The 22,474-nt window shown below is 42.0% G+C and overlaps 1 protein-coding gene and 1 long non-coding RNA gene across 2 annotated transcripts; one reads left to right on the top strand and one right to left on the bottom strand.

Moving 5' to 3' along the window:
* Positions 1-2,581: 2,581 nt before the first annotated feature.
* On the bottom strand, positions 2,582-5,922 carry zfp64 (zinc finger protein 64 homolog (mouse)). The gene is made up of 6 exons (XM_033628146.2): positions 5,684-5,922; positions 5,385-5,543; positions 5,140-5,286; positions 4,892-4,954; positions 4,547-4,798; positions 2,582-4,450 (listed from the first exon to the last, which is right to left on the bottom strand). The coding sequence occupies exons 1-6, from the start codon at positions 5,703-5,705 to the stop codon at positions 3,030-3,032; spliced, it is 2,064 nt and encodes a 687-aa protein (XP_033484037.1). The 5' UTR covers positions 5,706-5,922; the 3' UTR covers positions 2,582-3,029.
* A 2,598-nt stretch (positions 5,923-8,520) lies between these two features.
* Positions 8,521-22,088, top strand: LOC117257817 (uncharacterized). Its single transcript, XR_013491923.1, has 4 exons — positions 8,521-8,657; positions 10,032-10,109; positions 12,519-12,581; positions 21,213-22,088. It is a non-coding gene; the product is annotated as an uncharacterized LOC117257817 (long non-coding RNA).
* Positions 22,089-22,474: the final 386 nt, after the last annotated feature.

The following is a 22,474-nucleotide window of genomic DNA, read 5'->3' on the forward strand; positions in this document are numbered from 1 at the left end:
TCATTTCTTTTGTGTGTTAAATCCGAAAGAAATGGACATTTTGAGAAATGGCTTCTATTTGAAAAGCTACAGCGAGCAGATGGTTAGCTTAGCTTAGCATAAAGCCTGGAAAATAGGGGAAACAGTAAGCCTGGCTGTGCTCAAAAGTTCTGTGTGCAACATTAAGAGTATCAATATAGCAGCAAAGCACAAGGAGTGGGGGAAAAAATCGATACAGCATAGTATCGCGATATATTTGTGTGGCAATATCGTGTCGGCACACAATGCTTAGTACCACTTTTTATCATGTAAATGATCAATAAAATACAAATTAACTTTAGATAGCCTACTGGAATAATATAATCAGTTGCTTTTTCAGTTCACTACATACATTTTGCTGCCACAAAAAATGTCTTTAGTGAGATGAACAGACTGAAAACTTTATCTTATTAAACACATGTTGACAGTTTTCCTTTAGAGACATAAATTGAAAAAAAGGTCATATATCACAATATATTGTGCGATATATTGCAATACTTATATTGCAATATACTCATTTAAAATTGCAATAATATCGGATCATGATAATATTGTATCATGGATCCTCTAGTGATTCCCACCCCTACATACCAGTATTTGTTATGTGAAGATACAGTGGGGTAATGGCATCCTGAGCAGAGAATTAAGTCACACTCCCTCTATGTGTGTTATAACACGAGCTTCTCTGTGGTTTGTTGTGGTGAGCTGGTCTGTCATAGTGTACATGTTAGCGCATGTGTGTATCCCACTAGCTAGCTCATTGCTGCTGCTTTGCACTGTGTCTGTACAGCAGCATTCTCGGAACCCATCGGCTGTATTTGGCGTCTGACTTCCGGCAGACAGCGATATAGCCTCTGGGGGCAGACCCCCGATTTTTCGGCATTCCGGTTTGATTTGGGCGGAGGAGGCAATTTCCGTTTCCGACTTCCATTTATATATAAGTAAATATGCTGATCCATTGCGATGGATTCAGAGTTTGCAGTGACACCAATTGTGTTCCGCCTCGTTAGTTCACCGCACGGACCGTTTAACCTGGCAACAACTGCAGCCGGCTCAAACATGATTGGTCAATATCACGCGGACTACAAACAGCCTACAACCAGAAACCAGGGCTCTTCCGCTCTTCTTCCGAAGGCAAGGTCTCCGGGGTTTGCCTACAGACTCTACATTCACTGAATGTAGAATGTAGAGACTAGTACAGCAGTAACTGTTGATATCGGGACAGTGTCGTAATGGAAGTGTAGCGCCTATCCTCTGATTCCCCCCTGGTTAATGCCATTAGCTCTCTCAGCACTGTTGCCAGTTTAGCGCTAGTTATGGAGTTAGCACTGTTAGCTGCCAGCTCCGCCACCTCAATGAGAACCATTTGCAGACACTCATACATTCTGAATTTCGCATAGAGTCCCCTTAATAAAATCAACCTACCAGCACCTCTATAGCTCAGCAGTTACCAAGGTATATCTCGTTGATTTAAATCCCAAATTTAAAAACGACCAGTTGCAGTTTTACAAAACCAGGCTGCAGCTTCAAATATAACAGAGAGATGTGAGAGCGGTGTCAATGTTCTCATCTACCTTTGAACAAGAAAGTGAGTAAGAGTATTTTTACAAAATGCCCAACTATTCCTTTAATCTACTAAGTAACTAGCAATCAACTAGTAACTGTCAGTAATGAGTAGTGTAGTAAAAAATACAGTACTGCCCTCAAAAATGGCAAAGTATTAGAAGCATTAAAATGGTAAAACTCACGAAAAGTATCTGTAAAATTACTAAGTGTGGTAAAAGTACTTAGTTACATTTTACCACTGACAGTTTCACATCAAGTAAATGTATAAATTGAGAATGTTCTGCCTCTCTCAGACAATAAATGGAACAGAATAAAAGGCGTCAACAGTTAAAATATATACAAGCTCATCAAACACGTCACACCGTGTTAAATGTAAACTACAGCAACAAGAGGCGTGTGGTCTCTATATTCGTTTACTAGTAGTACCAGTCCCCCTTTGGCAGCACAAACTAACTGTGAGGTGAAACTTCAGTGCGGGCAAAGAGTCGTCCATCAAACGACTTCATCGAAATTTGTGGCCGTGCTGAGCCAGAGTCTGCATCAGCAGAGCCATTAGTGCTGAGGGACGAGAGAGAAATCAATGGTCATTCTGTTCATGGGAGACTCCTATTCAGGTGCAGCCTTCACTCTGTGCAAATACTAAGTGCTGAAGTCTGGAGTGTAAAAATGGCCACAATAATAGATAGCCACAAGCAAAACAGGCACTTTATTGAAAAATCTATTGGAAGAGCAACTTGGCTTTTAGAAACTGAGACCTTGATACGCAGACTAATGTTTTCTACGAATGGCATCTACTTCCTGGATTCAGGATGAGGACTTGAAAATGCTCATTTCAAAAAGGAAAAAAAAGCTACTGATACAGAGTATGTAGAATCAATACTACAACAGAGCAATACTCCAGAACTTCACTCTGTATCGTATCACTCTGCTGCCACCTAATGGACACACTGGAGAACTCCATGATGGCACAAAGACATCCATTCAATCCCAAGTTGTGTCAGTTTCTTTCACACTTTTATTCACTTTTTTTCTAAGATGCTGCCTGAAAATAAACCGTAATTAATTAAACAATGACTTCATTGATTCATCACTCTTTTCTCAGCTCATTTTGACGCTGACGCCTTTAAAAGTGACCCCTGAAAGTAGAGTGAGTGAAATTACATCCAAATTATTAACCTTAATATTCATAAAGTTAGTCAGTGTTAAACATGACGACATTCTGGATTCAACTACGGCGCTACAACAATGATTCATTATTCTAAAATCTGAAAACAAGTATGTCTCCGAGTCAACAGTTTTGTTATTTCAGTGGTTAATGATTAAATCGCTAGAAACAAAAGCAGTTACTGTTAATGGCCTGCACGTACGTAACCTACAGAAGAGTTCTTACTGACAAAGAAATAGCTTATGTTACAGTCTTTCTGATTTCAGTCTGAACCCTGCGCTCACTGTGGGATGCCTTCCAGTGTGTGTGTATCTGAGTAGAGTGTGTGAGGAGAGAGCTGCTGTGGCTGAGTGGACACTATGAGTGGAACGCCGTGGATGACCACGTTCTGGCTGCCCAGGCTGATGTTTGGCACCAGCAACGCACTCTCCTCACAGGGTAAGGCACTCTCCCCGACCGCAACTGTCCCTGCTGGCTTGGACATGTCCTCTGATGGAGCACACACCATGTCAGGTGGAGTTGCTGTGGTCATCATGGTGGTGTTGCCCTCCGTCACCACCGTCACCTCTGTGCCACCCTCCTGGATCAAGGCGTTGAGGCCCTCCAGCTCAGAGCAGGTTGTGATGAAAGTCTGCGAGCCGCTGCTGGAGTCCTGAGCGGTTATGGCCGTGTGCAGCAGGGCCTGGTGGAGCGGGTGGTTGGTGTTGTCGGGGCTGAGCTGCGTCAGCAGCACCGTCTGGGGTTCGAGGGTTGTGTCTGCAGTTTGGGACGACCCAAGGGGCTGCATGGGCGCCAGCAGGTTGACCTGTTGGATCATTGAGTTGACAACCATGTCCTGGTTTTCTGGGCTGAGCAGGACCATGTTGGTCTTATGCTGACTGTCCACACCTGATGGAATTAAAGGGTTCTCCTGACCCAGAGGGTGAGACACGATGATTTTGAGCTGTGCACTGTTGTAAGGAGCCATTGCGTCATGTGGGATGGGAACTTCGAGCTGGGTGTTGCCCTGTGACGTGACCAAGTTGACTGAATCGGCCGGGGTGGAGAGCTGAAGCTGCAACACATTCTGAGTGTCTCTGTGCTGCTTCTTGTGGCTCCGCAGGGAGTCCTCCCTCACAAACGATGCGTCGCAGGAGTCACAGCTAAAAGCTCGAGCTGCTTCTAGTTTGGCTCGATACCTTGAGCCGACAGGTTTCGGAGAATCGCCTCCTCCACCTTTCCGTCCACCTCTGCCACCCCTGACACCTTTCCCACCGCCACCTTTCTCAGGCTTATCCGAGTGGCACTTCTTTTTGTGGATGACGAGGTTGCTGCGCTGTTTGGAGGCGAAGTTGCAGAAGTCACATTTAAAGGGGCGCTCCTCCGAGTGGATCCTCTCGTGGACTTTGAGCGCCCCCTTGCTGGCGCAGGAGTAAGTGCACTTGGAGCACTGGATGGGCTGAGTGGGTTGGTGTTCTCGCGAGTGCTGCCGCAGAGCATTCTTGCTGGCACACTGGAAATCGCAGTGCGCACAGTGGAAAGAGTTCTCGGTGCCATGTTTGATCTGAATGTGAGATTTCAGGTTGCCTTTCATGGCGCAGCGGTACTCACAAAAGTCACACTTGTAAGGCTTTTCACCGGAGTGGATCCGGATGTGCCTCTTCAGGTCTGAGTTGATTTTGAACTTTGCATCACACTGTTGGCACTGGAAAGGTGCGTCCCCTTGGAGTGAAATAAAAGACAAGACAAAAACACTCAATGATTCTGAAAGCAGTCCACAAAACAGCATCATCTCACAGTTGGTTTTTTACCACCTACCAGTGTGCGAGCGGAGGTGGACTGTGAGCTGGCTGGAGTTGCGGCTGGCATACGGACAGATCTGGCACTTAAAAGGCCGTTCGTCATAGTGGATACGCAGGTGCTTCTTCAGACTGCTGCTGTCTGCTGCTGCGTAGGGACAGTGTTTACACTTGTGCGGCTTCTCGCCTGTGTGTGAGCGGCTGTGCATGTTGAGCTTGTCCCGCCGGCTGAAGCGCTTGTGGCACAGCTCGCATTCAAACGGCTTCTCACCTGGGTGACAAATGGAAAACACAATGTGTGTCAATATCTGATTCTGTGGTGTTTCAGCAACAGGACAATCACACGTGCAAGGCTTTGATGTACCAGTGTGGGTCTTGAGATGCCGCTCCATGTCTTTTTGGCCATACTGCGTCTTAAAAGTGCAACCTGTGGATCGACAGAAGACGTGGTTTTATAAGGTGTGCAGCCTGGGTGCATATGGAAAGTTAATCTAACAGTGTCCTAAATAAATAACAGCTAATGACATGGGACTTGGCAGAAGTGCTGTTTTCTCTGCTTGGCAGCCGAAAAGCAGGAATGTGTTACAGTCGTAAACGGCGAGAGGCACCAACCTGAGAAACAGCAGCTGTGTCTCTTTGAAGTCAGGGAAGGTTTTAATTTTTTGGAAGGTGTTTTCTGTGCTTTGGTCAGGATCTTTTTGACACCTCTCATAACACAGGTCTGGTAGGTTTCCTCGAAAACAAACTCGGCGCTGGAATCTGAGCAGAACAGGGACATGAGTGCATGAGAGAAGCAGACTGTAGATCAAGTCTGCATGTAAATTATTAACAATAAAACCAGAAGTTGAGTGTTTTACCAGTGAGGGCGGCTGTTGCAGTAGTGGCTGATGTGTCAGAGGTGGGCAGGGAGCATCCATTTTGCTTATGGGCCAGAAAGACCTCGAAATTATTATACTGCTGCTTGCAGAAGCCACAGATGTGGATGTCTGGGCTCACCTCCACCACCACAGAGTGTCCTGCACCGACACCAGAAGGCAGAAAACACAAAGCAGGAACATGTAATGTCAACAGGAAGAAGAAACTGGCAACAACATGACTTCAATGTAACGTCACAAAACCACGTCTGAGGCGTTAGTGAGCAGCGGTTTCCCTTTACCTTCGGCGTTGTATGTTGCCATTTTCGAGCTTGTTTTGCTGGCTATCAACTCATCTTCTGCCTCCTCAGAAACCTAAACGACGTCCACCATGTTGTTAAAGTGTCGCCGGCTCGAGTACAGACGCAGTTACTTTAACTATTATCATGTTAAATGTGAGAAATCAACCGTTGTTTGATTATAAATGGCTTTAACAGTTTACTTCTCTGACAAAACTGATACAAATCGGTTTTTACGACACGCTACGGGGTTTACGGCAGCGGTATAAGCACGCGTTTTGTCTAGGTGACGTCACATGATGCTTTTAGGGCTGTGGGAAAAAATAGACTTCCCCCTCAGTGTGAAAATTTGGCAAGTTGGGGACAATATCTGTCGTTATAATAACGTTAGAGAGGTCTTCTTTAAACATTTGCATCGGATATCTCTAGGGAAAAAATTAGGCTTGATATGGAAGATTCTTACTTCTGTAAATGACAAGAAGAAACAATCTGCAATTTGTTTTATTATTGTATATATATATATATATATATATATATATATATATATATATATATATATATATATATATATATATATATATATATATACCAAAATATTTAACTTGATATAAGAAAACTTACAAAACTGGGCAAACAATTCAATTACAGGATAAGACATTTTGTGTGTTTTGAATTTTTCTTTTTTTTGTACATTTAATTATTGGGAAAATTAATTATTTACTTTATATTTTTCTTTTCTTTAATTTAGTTTTTATCTGTATATCCCTGGCATGGACAGATCTGTATGTACATAATGTTTATGTACTTATGTTTGTCCAATAAACAAGTTAAAACTAAAAATAAAACAAAGTATAATAATAATAATAATAATAATAATAATAATAATAACAACAATAATTTATCCATTCACTCATTTATCTATTTATTTATTTTTGCAAGAGTTGTAGAAAATATATTACATGATATAAAATAATGTAAAAATAAATTTAATTGTACAACAAAGAAATAAAATGTAGGGAAAAGAAAAAAAACAAAAAAATTGATTGATTAAAATAAAATGTCTAAAAAAACCCAAAATAAAATAAAATAAAAACAAATAAAAAAAAGAAGTTATTCCTTTAAGACAAATCATTTTATGTATTTTATTTTATTTGGTGGTTTTTTTTTTTTTTTTTTGCAAAAATACAATAATCAAGTTATTTGTGTACTTTTTGTCAGCCAAGACATTGGGATTGTTAAAAATGAGTAATATATATTTATTAGTATGAAATCTTTATCAAAATGTTTTGAAATGACAAACTTGTCACTGTCAAAGGTGATATCTTAATCTTTCTGGACTGTAGCCAACATTGCACATCACTCCAGAGAGACTACACTGATTCACAACAGAAAAACACATGTATTCACATCAAATTAAATCTCAATCTTAAGAATTAATTCTTTCCATAAATCTCATTTAAAATTTTGAAGTTCATTCTTTTACCTTAGTAGGAAGTGGAAATAGATATATCTTTTTCTTATCTACATAACCTCTTCAACATCAGAAGTACTGAGAATATAATTTTACTGGGTTGAGGAAACATGCCTTTAACAAAAAGTTTCTAGTAACTCTGTTTGTCCCAAAAGTCAGTTCCTTCGATGCAAAGCTGTCTCAGCCCAGGAGAAACCTTTGAGTACCATAATTTCTTCTTTACCATTTATCTCATCAGTCTGTTATAGTTCTTAACACTGGAGTTTTCCTCAAAAATGCATTTCTATTCTCATCCATAAAATGAGCAACAACCCAAATCCCTTTGGAGCTACATTTCTCTATGTACACAGATTTCCTACTGAGCAATATCTATCTGCTGTACCAAAGTGGTGTGTTATGTGGTAGAATAAGATAAGATAAAATAGACTTTATTGTCCCAAATGGAAATTTGGAGCTGTTGCTATTCACAATCCCTTATACTCAGTACCTACTGTACATGTACAGACTGCCATCAGCCAACAAATTGCATGCACCACACATCTGTTTAACATAGTCATCATAAATATTAAATGGATAATATGGTGTTAAGTTGTTTTTATGTATCAATTTCCAATAGAGAAGGTCTTGCTGATGGAAAGCATGAAGTTTAACCGATAAAAAGAACTCTTTAGAAAATGTCACTGGATCATTTTAACGTTTTCACATTTATTCTGATGAAATTTCAACATTGAATTAATCACCTCACTACCTAGGATACAACTGTCTATATAAGGCAAGAAAACTTAATTTTACTTCTCTTTAGTATATTTTGATCACAAGATTAAGTACAAGTATAAGCCAAATGTACTGTTTCTTACACTTGTTAGTATAAGCCAAATATTCACAGCTATACTCTTGGTAAGATTATCTCTTATAAGTACAGAAAAAGTAAACTGAAAGTATACTCTCTTTTAGTTTAAAAGAAGTACATTAAAAACATACTTGAATAAACCTCTTTCTTTTAAGGGGAGTTATGACCGTGGGTATTTACGAGCACTTGAACGCACCATTGCCATAGTTGTAAGGAGTACGATTCAACCACCGCGCCATTATTCCTCCTTAAAATGCTATTTAACTCTTTTTAAAAGTACAAAACGCTAACTTATATGAGACTTTAATATGCAAGAAAACATTTACCAAGGAGTGAAAGACAACGGAGAAGTTTTTATGTAGTTATCACCGTGTTTTCTTCGTGTCGAAAAAGCCTAGCGAGACCGTTAATTACACGTTACCGCCACCTGTCGTCGTGGAAGTCTCATAAAAAGGCCCACAATGGCTTAACATTCATACCAAAACTCTTCATTTGTTTGTCCATGTAAATAATATGTGATACTCACCAACGTTGGCCTAAAAGTCCACTGTTTGCTAGCTGTGTTGTTCAGAGAGTAGTTGCAACACTCCAGCACATAGCCGCAGCCCTCGCTGTGGCACCTGCACCGAGTCAAGGAGTATTCCTGGTGTGAGGAGGTAAGCTTTCAGATGTAGCGCTCGCTGTAGGGCACTTAAATATACATACTCCACTATCTTTCAAGTAAGGGCAATTTACTGGGTTGTTGGGGTGAGTGAATGAGAATACCTCTTTTTTATGCCACAGCAGTCGTGCTGGTGTGAATAAGCCATGAAAGTGACTGACACACAGCTCCATTTTCAGTGGCAGGTCCTTAACTGCCTGATTGCCACTGTGAAGCTCAGGAATTTCCTTACGCTGACTTTCTTGCATGGCAAAGGCACAGGACTGATTCCTTCCCTGCTGAAACAGCAAATCCTGCAGAAACACACACACACACACACACACACACACACACACACACACACACACACACACACACAATGCAGGGCTTTTCATGGGCTGCCCAAACGAATCTGACTGGTTGATTACTGCTGTCTTTGAGTTTGATTCTGTCAGGTTTGTCCCCACAGATTCACAGAAATGTATGGTAACAGTTTATGTCATGTCAGACGGAAGCAACTGTTTTCTCAGGGCCTTTTTGAAAATTGATGACTCGGTCCAGAAGGAGGGGAAAGAAAAGAAAAAAGACATGAGAAGGAGATAATTAAATAAATAATTTGATCTGACCGAAGAGTGTGCAAATCATATGCACATAAATCCCCCCACGAACCCAGTAGAGTTAAATGTACATCAAAGACCGCATTCACATGTGACAGACAAATGACTCAGAGATGGGATAATTAAAGAAAGACTTATGTCACCAACCCTCCCCCAGCGATGGAGAACAGGCCAGTATGCTCTCTGCTTTGATCTAGGCTTCAGTTTTACTATCAAAAGAATTGTAAATCTGGTTTTTCAATTTTCACGCTCACAGTTTATGAGTCTTATGAGTGAGCGGTTGAGTCATTATAAGGCCTCATTTATGACAGTAATGTGTATCACTACAAATGTTTCCAGTAGGATGGTTATTTTCATTATTGATCAGGATGAAAATTATTTTCGGATGAAATGAAAATAATCTCCATGTTGGAATATCTACAACTACTACATTTATTGCATTTTTGCTTGAAAAATTACCTAAAGAAACTGTGTGTAAGATTTAGTGGCATCTAGTGGTGAGGACTGCAAATTGCAAACATCTGAAACTTCTCCCAGTTAGAATTCCTTCAGTGTTAATTGTTCAGGAAGTTTTTACCAGGAGCCGAATTATCTGCAGAAGTCTCCTCCTCTGGTAAACAAACAGACCATCTGATTTAAACCAGTAAGAACACTGAAAAAGCAGTTCCACGTTACAAATCAGTGTTTCTCTGATGCTGTTTGGCATGTTAGAGATGGGCTGCTAGCCTAGCACCTGGTAATGTGTGCTCACCTTTTTTCTCTGATGATTTCAGATCCAGATGTTCCGGAGGTTTTAAGCAGGAGCTGAACTATCTGTAGATGTCTCCTCTTCCCCAAAACAAACACACCAGGTGAGTGAAACTGATAAAATCACTGAATACAGCTGTTTCACATTAAAAAAAAATTGTATTTTACCAATGCTGCTCATCATGAAGGAAAAACTAACTCCGGTGCCCAATGCAAAAAGCCAAATGGCCCTATCTATAGCCAGTGTTTGCTTTGTCTGTTCTTGGCTACTGTAGAAACATGGCGGTGCAACACGGTGGACTGGGCCCCCAGGAAGTTCGCCAGGCTTTGAAGCCAATTTTTCTAGTGGCCAAATAGTGGTACTGCGATTCCCAGGGTCTGTCACCTGATGCCACTGGACCCAAAAGGACTTTATAGACTCTATTTCAATATCAAGATTTAATCCATTCCAACCGATAACACTCACAAAGTTTAAAAGAGCCACAGGATTACATTTTTTAATCCTCATTCAAGTTAGCGGAGTGCTAAACAGGAAGTTAGCTACTCAACTGGTGGTAGTTGGCTGCTTGGCTGTCCTCGATGGCCTCAAATCCCTAGTGGGCCTGCTCTGTGGGCCCAGTGATGCAGAAGCAGTGCTGATCATCTGGGTAATTTCAGACCATAGAAATAGAGCTTTTTTGGCTTCATGTGCCACTGAGCAACTTTCATAGGATGAACAGGAGCCAACCGCCAGTGTTGTATTCAGGTCTCTCAATACATCTATGACGAGGACCCGTTTCTGACATGGCTACAAACAGCTCATTCTAAGGGTGCTTTCAGACCTAGAGTCATCTCCTTTGGTTTTGAATCAGGGACTTATTTTGTTCCAAAGTTGTGTAATTGCCTAGAGTTGGTTTGTGTTCTCACGGCAGCATTTACAAGCGGACCAGATCAAATGCCTTGGGTGAGAAAGCTGCTCTTGATTGGTCAGAATTTCCATGTGGGAAAAATCCAGGAAGTAAAGCAAACGTTGAAGAAGAGTACACTTGCAAGATAAATGTGACACTTTCTAATGTCACAATGGAGGGACAACTACGCAGGTTGATTTTAGCGCTGCTCATCGTGGACTATATTGCTGTCATTGTTCATTTTAGTCAAACCATACAGTTTGAAAACGAGGCGCGGCTCCAACTAGAAAACAATGTTTTGATGCACTGGATGTGCTGAATGTGCATATTAAGGCAGTACAGGAGGAGGTGCACATTAATAATCCTCCAGGACTGTAACGTGCTCATGTTTAACCCAAACAATGTGTCATGTGACTGCAGTTGGTTCACATCCAGGTCGGAACACCTTCTCACCACAAACCAACTGCACCAGAGTTCATTTGTAACCGGATCAAGACCACCTCTTCAAGAAGGTCTCGGTCTGGTTGTTTGGTGCGCACCTGAGTGTGATTGTTGTCACACCTGCCCAAATGGACTGCACTTAGGGGGCAGAGGAACTTGAGTTTCATTGAACTGAACCAAACAGGGCAGGTGTGAAAGCACCCTAAGATAACAAAACCTTAACAATTCTTATTTTCAGGTGATTATACACCAAAGAAACCATGCTTATTATATTCAGTTTCTGCCATTATATCGTCCTAAATCCTGCACACTGGACCTTTAAATGATTAATTAATTATCATAATTGCTGCCAATTAATTCCCTGATGATTGACTGATTGTTTAGGCTCCTGTTTACAGCATTACCATTCTCAACTGCTGAAGCACACTGATGCTGGTGACTGTTTTTTCTCTGGAGTTGTGGGGGAACTCTGTGCTTTTAAAACAATGCGCTCTTTTTCATTTGTTGTACTCAGAAACAAAGTATCATTTGGACATCCTGCTGTGCCAAGTCTAATTTGTAGACGTGCCCCTTTCCCATTCATTGAGACGCCCGAGAATTCAGTGAGTGATGTAATGTCCCTCTTTTCCCCAATGAGACAAGGGCAACAATAGGGGGGAGTGCCTCTGTCACATTATTTTCCCCCACCGAGGCACGCCAGCTGCTTACAGTTGCTTAATGGCTACGAGCTGTCACAAGGCATCACAGCCCGCTGCCACACAGGAGCGGCAGATGCTTTAATTGCACAATGACTTGTAGGTTGTCAACAGCAATTATACCAGGCTTCCACCTGAGGGCACCCAAAGAACACCGTCTACTCTCCTCACTGGCAAGACACGAGGCTCAGAAGCTGGCTGCTACACATTAAACCTGATCTCTGAGTCTTGCTTCTGTCCAGACAAGAGCTGCAGACGGATTCCAAGTCTCTTTTTAGCTTAATGGTTTATCCATGTGCTGCAATAACCTGGGCAGGATTGTCAGACAGCAGGCTCAGGACCTCAAAATCATATTTAGACATAAAATATTTATCTAGCTTTGTCACCTTAGGGCCCGCTGCTCACCGTGCTGCGGCAGGTCGTGGTGTGCAGAGTTTGAGTAATTTTGCTCATTATTAATTCATGTCATTTTTTTTCCTTTGCGATTCAGGGGAGGCTCATTCGCCGCTGCCAGCCCTAAGATTATTATCATTAAGAGGAGGCAAATAAAATGGTGAGTTCAAAGCTATGCTACAACATGCCTCAGAACACATCGGTTCAAATATGTTGATAGTGTGTTATACATACATATACAGGTCTGAGACAACACTGTGTAATGTGCCTAGATTTGGTTCTATTTATAGACAGCACTGAAATTCTAATCAACTCAGGAACCAAACACACGTAGCGACCTTCTGTTTGTGTCACGTCAAATCGAATGGGTAAAAGATGTCCCGAGTCCCGTGTTTGTTTTGAGCCATAAGACAAATTATACACACATGTATGAATTCCTTTGGTCAACAGCTGCCATCTCAGCATCAGATAAAACAGAGCCAAAGTCTGGGAACCATCACATGCCTCCAACACTCCCACTTTATCATATAAAAAAAAAGAAAGAAAGAAAGAAAGAAAGAAAGAAGACAGTGTACACAAGAGCACACACAAACACGAGCAAGTGCAGCAGTGCTACACACAAAAGGCGCACATGCTCACACGCAAAACAGCGCTATGCTCTTTGTATCTGCCAACTGATGCAGATGATATGGCTGCAGATGAGTGCAGGCTAACCAGAGACTGGAGGGTACATGTGGCTTCATAGACAATAGCAGGCCGTAGCCTTAGGAGGAGAATATTCAACGCTCAGAAACATGCTGAGGTAGAAATGAAGATTTTTAATGTAGTATAAAATCTTTGATATTGCTAAAAATTAAGTTTTTGGTGATACTGGCAAATAATGCAGTCACAGCGGCAGGTGTATAAAATGTGAATGTTACCTAGAGGAAGGAAAATTAGCTTCATGTCTCCTTATTAAAAGCGCATTTCCATGCCTGTATCCTTAGTGAAGTCCGCCTTTCAAGAGAAGGTAGTGTAGGTGCCGTGTATTTTGCTGTAGTGTCAGCAGGGGGTGTCCAAAATCAGGCTAGAGAAAGAGACCCTGTGCTTGTTTGAAGCAGCTTACAAGGCAGTGCTCCAGTTTGTAGTAGCTGACATTTTGGAACCAGTGGGTCAGCAAAATGGAGAAGCCATGGAGATGTATCAAAACCAGTGAGACTTTTGATTACAGGATGGTTGCGTGTAATTTATCGCGTCTCTTTGCTTTTTTTTTTTCCCTTCGTAGCCAGCTCTAATTACGGTTGCGGTGGGGGAAGTGACCGTTGCACAAGTAGGTTTCAGGTGTTCCTTTTCTACTCCCAAGTAGGACAGAGCAGGAAGTCGTGCACGGAATATTTTGGGTCTACAGAGCTAAATCTAAACAAAAGATGTGTGCATGTGTGCGCGCGCGTGATGTGCGAATGCGTGTTGTCAATGATGTCATGACGGAGGAGGGAATCTTGATAGTTAGACAGATAACAATGAGCCCGCCGTATTCATGCCCTGCACACACACCTACAGACACACTCATGGATCCAGACACACACACACACACACACACACACACAGGGCATCATCATCGTCACAGAGGGAGAAAGGCTCATAATTGGACAGAGGTGTCTGTAGATAATGAAGCCAGACCTCACACCTGCCAAACCTTGGGGATTTCACTTGACTGGCCACTTAAATCTTCCTCACTCTGCGGGTCTGGAGGGCAAGAGAGTGAGTAAGGAACTAATGGAAAAAAAAGCACGCGCTACAGGGAGGATCCCTGTCAGCATGAGTGTAGTGTGGACCCCCCCCACCACCCCATCACACACACACACACACACACACACACACACCCTAGCTAGCTCAGCCCCCACAGCTCGTTCCATATAGCACCCACCTCACTTCACTTCACTGTAAATCCTCTGGTGTCAAGGATTTCAGACGGAAATGGGGAAATGCTGCACCAGCTATTTTGTTTCAAACTCTCAAAACACTCGCTTCTCCCAAGTTGTCTTTGGTGACAGCGTTGTGTGCGGGAAGCGTATTGTGCCAGCTTTTAGTGGGGTGTCATTCGAGGTGCTGAAAGGGAAATCAGATAGACGCTTCAACGGAGAAATACTTCTATATAGAAAGTTTACCTGACAGTCATCAGTGAAGGCGTGACACTGTATCAGTGGTTGCAAAAAGCTACACCAATTAGGGATCGAGTTTACCCTGGAAAAATCTTAACAATTTATGAGAAACAAAATGGGATTTCACTCTGTCTTTCTTCATGACTTGATCCATAAATGAGGCTCGGGAATCATTGTCATACAAATAAGGTATAGATAGAGAGGAGAAAATTCTATTCTACTCTATAAATACACAGACAGCAGTGAGATACAGCAGGGGGGTATCACTCTTTGTTAGCTTGTCATGAAGTCAGCCATGTCAGCTTTTACATACGTGGTTGTGTCTGCTGTCAAAAGGTTGTAGTGGTAAATGGTAACAATCAATAACTTTGTAGTGCTAACAGACACAAATAAAGACTGGTAGCTTGGCTTGTGGGTTAGCTGTATCCAGATGGCCGTGGTATATCTGTCATATTTTATCTTTATTCTGCAGATAATGGATAAAAAGGATAAACACGCGCTTGTCAAACTCTGCTGTCTTGTGGAAGTTGTTTTGTGCCTCTGTTGCTACCCGAAGTCAAGCCGTGCATTAATGCATTGACTTTAGGGCTGAAGCAAGGTTACTCAGAGAACCTCAATCATATTTCTCAGTGAACGCAGAGACAATAGCGATTTCTGATGGAGATCTCTAATGCACATCTGTATATGCTGCAGCAGCACACAGTCACTCAGAGAAGTTGTTAGGTGTCAGGGAAACTGCATACAATGCATACAAGCTGGCAGATTTATAGCAGGATAATGACACAAGTGCACAATATTCAATTGGGTGCAAAATCTGAATGAATTTGAAAATCATCCCTTTTGACTGGGGCTCTCATTCAACCTGAAGGGCGCCAGAAACGCCAGCCCAGTATAGTAATCTTGGATACTTTCAGTTTAATTTTCCAATGTCCAGGCCAGGTGGGAAGGTAAATGAGCCCAGGTGGCTCGCCTGGCCCGCGGTACCCAGGAGGGAAACCTTGCAATCAACAGCAACAAAAACTAGCTTCCATGGTGATGGATAGTGTCACATGTCCACCTAGTGTCTGCGCTCTAAGTGCTGTGCATGCTGAGGTGATAGCTCGCCTCATCCTCTCCTGTGATAGATTATAGATAGACAAAAAAGCTGCGTGAGCACAGACAGATTTGGGAAATGTGCTGTAACCGTAGACCCCCCGGATCATCATCGTCCCATCTTTTACCAGCTTAAACTGCCACAGGAAGACACTTTCAGTAGTTGAGCAACATTGGCAAGCGTGGATCTTCTTTCCAAATTGCGACGATAAGCAACGCTGAAATGAAATCACACGGAAACCGAAAGCTTATCAAGATGAAACTGTGCAATAATACAAGAATTATCCATCACCATCCATCATGTATTTGTTTGCAGGAAACAGATTACATGGATCTTAATTGAAATATTATTTTACCTTCATTTGAATTATTTATGGGCTCGCTGACTAGATTCATACCTCAGAGAAAAACATGAACACATTATGTGATGCAAGAATGTGTGTGTGTATTTGTGAGCGTTTCTCATATATTATTCAAAGTGTAGAGTCAGAATATGGTCTTACGTGGCCATATGAAGGATTTCAAGGGCCTGTCTTTGATACAATTTACTTGAGATCCACTGGCCAGAGCAGAGCTGTCCATTGGCCTACCATTGCTAATGAGATCGGGGGGTAAAATTGAGAGTGGTGGGCTGGCTGTCATCCGCTAGGTGATGGTTTTAAGACTAAGCAGTGATACTTCATTAATTAACCTTCACATTCTATGTAGATCTGCTCATCAAGATGCAGTTAATTAAAGAAAGGTCATTCCAAGGGCTGCTGGGAAGCGGCATTATTACAATGGAGGGATGGCACTGCTTTGAGCGAGATAACACAGGGGAGGGGGCAGGGAGAGGGTGATCACCCAGCCACTACTGAAATGGCAGATGACTTGCCAAAGCCAGTTTCTGAACTCCTGACTGCAGAGCACCTTAGTCCTGGAAAAAAAGAATCTATTTTTTAGTTGTTTTTGTTTTTTATTTCTTACATTTCCTCTTTTTTTATATATATATAGAAAGACACTGTTGAAAAGCTCTAATGGAGAAAGCCTCGGTAAAATATTCATTACACTCAATCGACAGCATCTATCTTTTAGCATCTCGCTATAGTTTTTCTACCTTCTCTCCCTTTTTTTTGCAGCTCTGTGTCTTCGCTGCCAATTTCTTGGGTGAATTCCGCTCTGACCTTGCAGAGAGGAAAAAAAATGTCATCTTGAGTAAATAAAAGGCCAGGAACTCAGCGGGATATAAAATAGTTATGCGTCATCTGTAAGTGAAATCCACTTCTGTGTGGTGACTTATTCATTTTGATTTCCGCCTATCTATCTATGTATCTATCTTTGTCACTGTCTGCTAAAGCACAGCTCAAACTGTGCAGACTTGTTTTGGAAAGTGGATCAAGTAGATACTATATTTTGTCATAAAGACACTAGTGTATAAAATGTTCCTGTTAGGCTCTTATCAAACAGGAAGCGGTTGTTTTTGTGCAGACCTGCGTACTAACATAAGGACGGAGACAGTTAAAGGCAGCTTAGTATGGAATAATGTGTGTGTGGAATTGCCTCTCAGCCAATCACACAAGTGAGATCAGACTTAGTGTTACAAATGGCTTTCTATAATGTTTTTGCCAAGCCTTATTTTTTGATAATGGCGCCCACCCCCCCTCTTCTCTCTCAGCACCGTCTTGTTTGGAACCTTGGCGTCAGTTTTTCAAAATGTTGCTTCACTGCAAAATTGTAGCGGGACATCAGCTCCTCCCCTGTGTCCACTCAGTCCTCCTGCAGTCATCCCTGAGTGTCTTTTGGCATTGCTTCCAATGGCAGGTGTAGAGACAAACGAGAAGCGGTGTGCAAGCACGCACGCGCATGCATTCAAGCGTGTGTGTGTGTGTGTATACGTGTGTGTATATATCCCTCCCACCCTGCTACGATACAGTAACTGCTGACCCCGGACACAGTGCCATTATGGCAGACGAGGCAGGGCTCCCCTGGCAGCGGCTGGGGCGGCTGGTTGCTAGGTGGAGAGACATTACCGCGGGCCTCTGCAATAATTTATCCTAAGAGCGCGGCGAGCCGTCATGTAGCCCCTGACAGAGAGCTGCAGTACTTTATCAGCCTGCCTGTAAATCAGCCATGTGTGGGTGCAGACGGCAACATTGTTTGATCTCTTTCAGACACTCTAATAATCTGCTCCCCTCTGATTGATACCTTCACACAACAAAGCACATTACACCAGCAAACCACAGCAGCCATCAGTGTGTGTGTGTGTGTGTGTGTGTGCGTGCGAGTGTGTATGTGCATGTACTAATGTCTGTCCGTAAGAAGTGTGTGTGCGTGCCCGTGCGTGTGTGTGTGTGTGTCTTTCTGGTGGTCATCAGTATTGCCAGTGGCCTGGGGAGGGAGAGGGAGGGGATGAATGAGTCTTCTGCAGAAACACAGGGTCATTTGGAGTCTCTAAACCAATGACAGGCTAACGGGTTCACAAAACGATCACCGGATGAAGGGAGGGGCAGGGAGGGAGGGAGAGAGAGGCAGTGCCACCAACCTCAACACAAGAAATACAGCAAACAGATAAAGAGCTACTGAGGCAGTTATTCTTTTCTTAAATGGTGGCTGTTTTTGTAAATGTAAAGACGCCAATAACATTACTGCCACATCAGGAGGAAAACAGTCTCACTTTTGATTTAGATGCATGAAAATATATTTTATATGTAGAATACACACTTATTGTTTAGATCTTTATGCTTACAGGTTGCACAAAGAAAATGTCCCTACGTTTTCCTGTAAAACTACAAGTCGAAAGAAGAATTCAGCCCTCCTCTCAATCTCAGTATAGCCAATATTTTGGAATGTAATATGCAGTCAGCGCTTTGAAAAATACAGCAAATGTAACTACACAGCTCAATGCATGTATCTTTTCTTTGAAATGCTGATATTTATGTTTTTTTATTCCATTCATGGCCTTCTATCAAATCAAAGCGAACTGCATCCTTTTCCAAATTGCCTCCCAACTCCTTGCTTGATATGGCTCATATACAAAGGAGAGCAATGTCCCGTCCAACAATACCCATACCATTTGTGCCGCTCAGCTTCAGAATGTCATTGGTTTGAGTGTGACAGTAAAACATAACTCTACCTTTTTCTACGGGTTGAATTGGAACATGGCCTCCAATTATTCAGCTCCAAATTCAATAGCAATTTTCTGCTCAATGAAATAGTGGTTTCAATCTCTGGAGTAATGTCACTTTAGAGAGATTTTCAAAATGGCATGTCTGTGAGTGAATAGATGGACGCAGGAGGATTCATTTTGCTTGAGGAAATGATACTTGTCTGCTGAAGCTTGTCATTTATTGATGAACAGAATACCTCTTCACAAACTATAGAATCTACAGTATAGTGTTTTTGCTCCAGTCACGGCATCCGCATTAGATATGTCTAATTTTTAGCTTTTAGTCAGAATTTCTAAAAGGATAAAAGATGCCAGGCAGATGCATAACCTTATGATTGTGTTTGGTCAGATGGAGCCCATTTTGCTTCAGTGCAGCATTAAAAGTAGCACTGAACAATAAAAAAAAATGCAATTATAAGTGTGTTTGTGTGTAATGTATCAGTAGCCCATCCAGGGCCCCATAATGAATGCAATGCAACGTGCGATCACTGAGCCGTGCGTATGCCCCGCTCAATGCATCTCTGAAAATAAACAGAGCAATGGAAATGGTTCTCATTAGTGTTGTTTTCATATTAAGTCCCTCAGACAAGGTTGACAAACCCAGCTCCCTGTGCCAGGCTCCTCAGGGACCATCGCTTCAATACAGCTAGGGCAAACAACACCAGCCGATACCAACACCATTACCACCTCCTATAGTTACTTATCCTCCCCTCCCTCCCTGCGGAGTGCTCTGTCTACACAGACCAGAGGAAAATGCATTAAGATCTTCCAGCAGCATAGAGAAAGAGTCCTGCTTTCATTTATCACCATTGCTATTGGCCCTAAAAGGGACAAATGTCTGTTCTCCATCTCTGTGCTATTAGAATGGGAGAAGTGTGTGCCGTGTGTGTGAGATGGAAGTTATTTTGTGCTCCAGAGACGATCCACTGCGAGGCTGTTTAGCAGGGAGGGAACAGGTGTGCTGAGCTTCTGGCTTCCACCATGTGTTCCAGTTGTTTCATCTGCACCTGTTTCCCAAGTCCTATATATGATGATCAAAACACTTTATTAACCATAAAGTGCTCCCGTTCGTATGCTGCTCCGTCTCTGCCTCTAAATGTTTCACAGTCACATATTACCATCAAGTAATTAATTGATGGAACAGAGGTTATTGCATCAAAAATCATGTATTAACCAGGAAAATATCGCCTGACTAAAAAAGATAAACTTTAATTTGCTACTTTGGAAATCGATTGAAACTACAGTGAAACCAGCTCATGAAGGCATTGACGAATTTTTTAATGAACAAGCTGTCTTGAAATGTAACGTATGTGCTTCATGCATGAAATCAGAGCAGTACATTTCTGCTTGGTGAAATGTGAAGACAATTTTCATTAGGACCAAAATCTAACCACAACCAAGATGAAATCTTTCCACGTGCTGAGCTACAGCAAAGATTCCTCAAACAACTGGCTGCAACAAGCGAGTATTTTTGTTATTTATTAATCTGGACGGTATTTGTTGATTAATGGATTAAATGCTTGGGCTGCAGAGTGTCAGGAAACAAAGAAAAATGCCCACCAGAATTTTGTAAAGCCCAACGTGATCATTCAAAGTGCTTTTTTGTCCAACTAACAGTCCAAAACCTAAAAATATTCAGTTTAATATCTATAAACTAAAGAAAAGCAGCAAATCATCACAGGGGACCAAGTAGGAGCTGGAACCAGATAGTTTTTAACAGTTTGCTAAAAAAAAAAAAATAAAGTCCAAACAGTTAATCTTGATCAGAATAGTTTCCTTTTAATTTACTGTTGCTCAAATAATTGATTAATCAACTAATTTAAAGTTATGTCTCTTCTGTTGCTTTGTAACTTGAACACAGGTTGATGCTACACTGCTACACTAATGAACTCCGAACAAATGATTTGACATTTCACCTTTGTCTTTTGGGCCAAAACTCCAAGGCAGGAATTTCACGGCCCTCTTTGTGGCCTTGATGGCCATCTGAAAACTGTATACTCGTCAGCCACCGTGGCCTTGGTGTCCCACTCTTCGCCTGTTTTGATTATTTCCTTCCTCTCCCCACCCCAGCACCAGAATGTTAGCACATGCACTAGATTGGTCAACGGTCAGGTGCTTTCGTAAATAGTCACTCAGAGCACCAGAGCTAACTCTAGTACAAACTTGGAATATACTGGTGATGCAGAGCACCACGTGTTCAGAGTGGCTGAGCCTTTTTGTAATTGTTTTTAATGAGAATGAAGCTTTTTGCTCGCGGTTTTTGGGTTGCGAAACTTTGTGTTTTTGTGCCCTCGGCGCCTGGTGTTTTTGCCGGAGCGCTCTGACCTCCTTTGGTTGAAAAAACTGCAACTCAAAGCAGAAACTCACCCCATGTCATCTCTTTTTTCATCATCTTTTCTCTATTGTCTAATAGGATGATTTGAGAGGCGGGCCTTCTGTGGTGGTCACGACAACAAGTTTACAGTTGGTAAACAATGGAGGAGAAACTGGTGGCAGCAGTTGCTGGATACGCAGAGCTATATAGCCCGATGATAGACAGCAGGTTGTCAGACTGCCTCTGAGTCACCCTAAAATATGCCTGGAAAGAGCCATCATGGAGGAGAAGCTCCTGGACCAACTGGTGGTACTCCCCATGATCCACCATCTTTTTTAGGGTCTCATGTACCCACACAGATCTCTGTTTCCCTGTGCCCAACAAACTATTTACTGACAGCCTCTCACCCTCAACCAGAGCTACAGCAAGTACCCTCTGCCTCAACATCGTAGCAACTAGATACTAATTACTGTGAAATAGATAAAATTAATAAATTCACTGTAGACTGATTACACAGAAAGGTTTGGATAAGGAGGTGATGGCGTGGTTGCCTGGAAACAATTTTAAAGCAACCTGCAAAACGCTCTCTGCGTGATCGGGGCCTGAGGAGACAGAGCAGCAGAGTGCTAGGCAACGTGAAAGTGGACGATCTATCTCTTCTAACAGCATTGCTCATACAGTATTTTAGTGTCCTGCATCTGATTGGAGTTTAATCAACACGTGTGGTGTGACGAATAAAAATGCGAACGTGAAATAGCTCTTATTTTGAAGTTTCTCACAGGTTGATTGGTATATGTACAACTATCAATGAAGACGAGAAGAAAGTAAGATGGCTCACTTGTTAGCTACATCTGTCATCCGCTCTGGAAAAAAACTATGTGCTATTAAATGTTATTTATGTTAATATTTAATATTATAGACTATTTCTCCATAGGGAACAATCCCATCTATAAATTTAATATATGGCAAAATATGTTAACTACATACAGTACAGTAACATTTTGAAATAAATCTTTTAATAAAAAGTGTTTTCATTTCTGTAGAAGTGTTACACTGTGTATTAAAAGGGCATTATTGCTTTTAAAAATGAATTTCTCTATTCACTCTTCTATGGCCTTGATGCCCTGGCATGTGGCCTTTGTGCCCTCCAAAAAATTACCACCCCCCTGCAGGCCAAGTCGCCTTTCCTCTAAAATTACTAAATTTCCAGGCCTGGTTGCCTCTAAATGTGACCATTCGCTAAGGTGAAAAACGGTCAAGCTTTTGTCCCATAACCTTTTATTATGGGGAAATATACTCTTCACTTAATTTGCATTCACAGGACTTTATCTGCATTTCAGTTTGTGGTGGTATCACCAAAT

This window comes from Epinephelus lanceolatus, chromosome 8 (assembly GCF_041903045.1).
Source record: "Epinephelus lanceolatus isolate andai-2023 chromosome 8, ASM4190304v1, whole genome shotgun sequence".
Classification (NCBI taxonomy): Eukaryota; Metazoa; Chordata; class Actinopteri; order Perciformes; family Serranidae; genus Epinephelus; species Epinephelus lanceolatus.

Bases quoted from the DNA above. Each gene is read 5' to 3' on its own strand.
- zfp64 (XM_033628146.2), bottom strand. From the start codon at position 5,705: ATGGCAACATACAACGCCGAAG. The intron at 4,799-4,891 runs GTACATCAAAGC...TTTGTCACCCAG, and splicing joins GCATCTCAAGACCCACACTG to GTGAGAAGCCGTTTGAATGC. The intron at 4,451-4,546 runs GTAGGTGGTAAA...TTTCACTCCAAG, and splicing joins CCACCTCCGCTCGCACACTG to GGGACGCACCTTTCCAGTGC.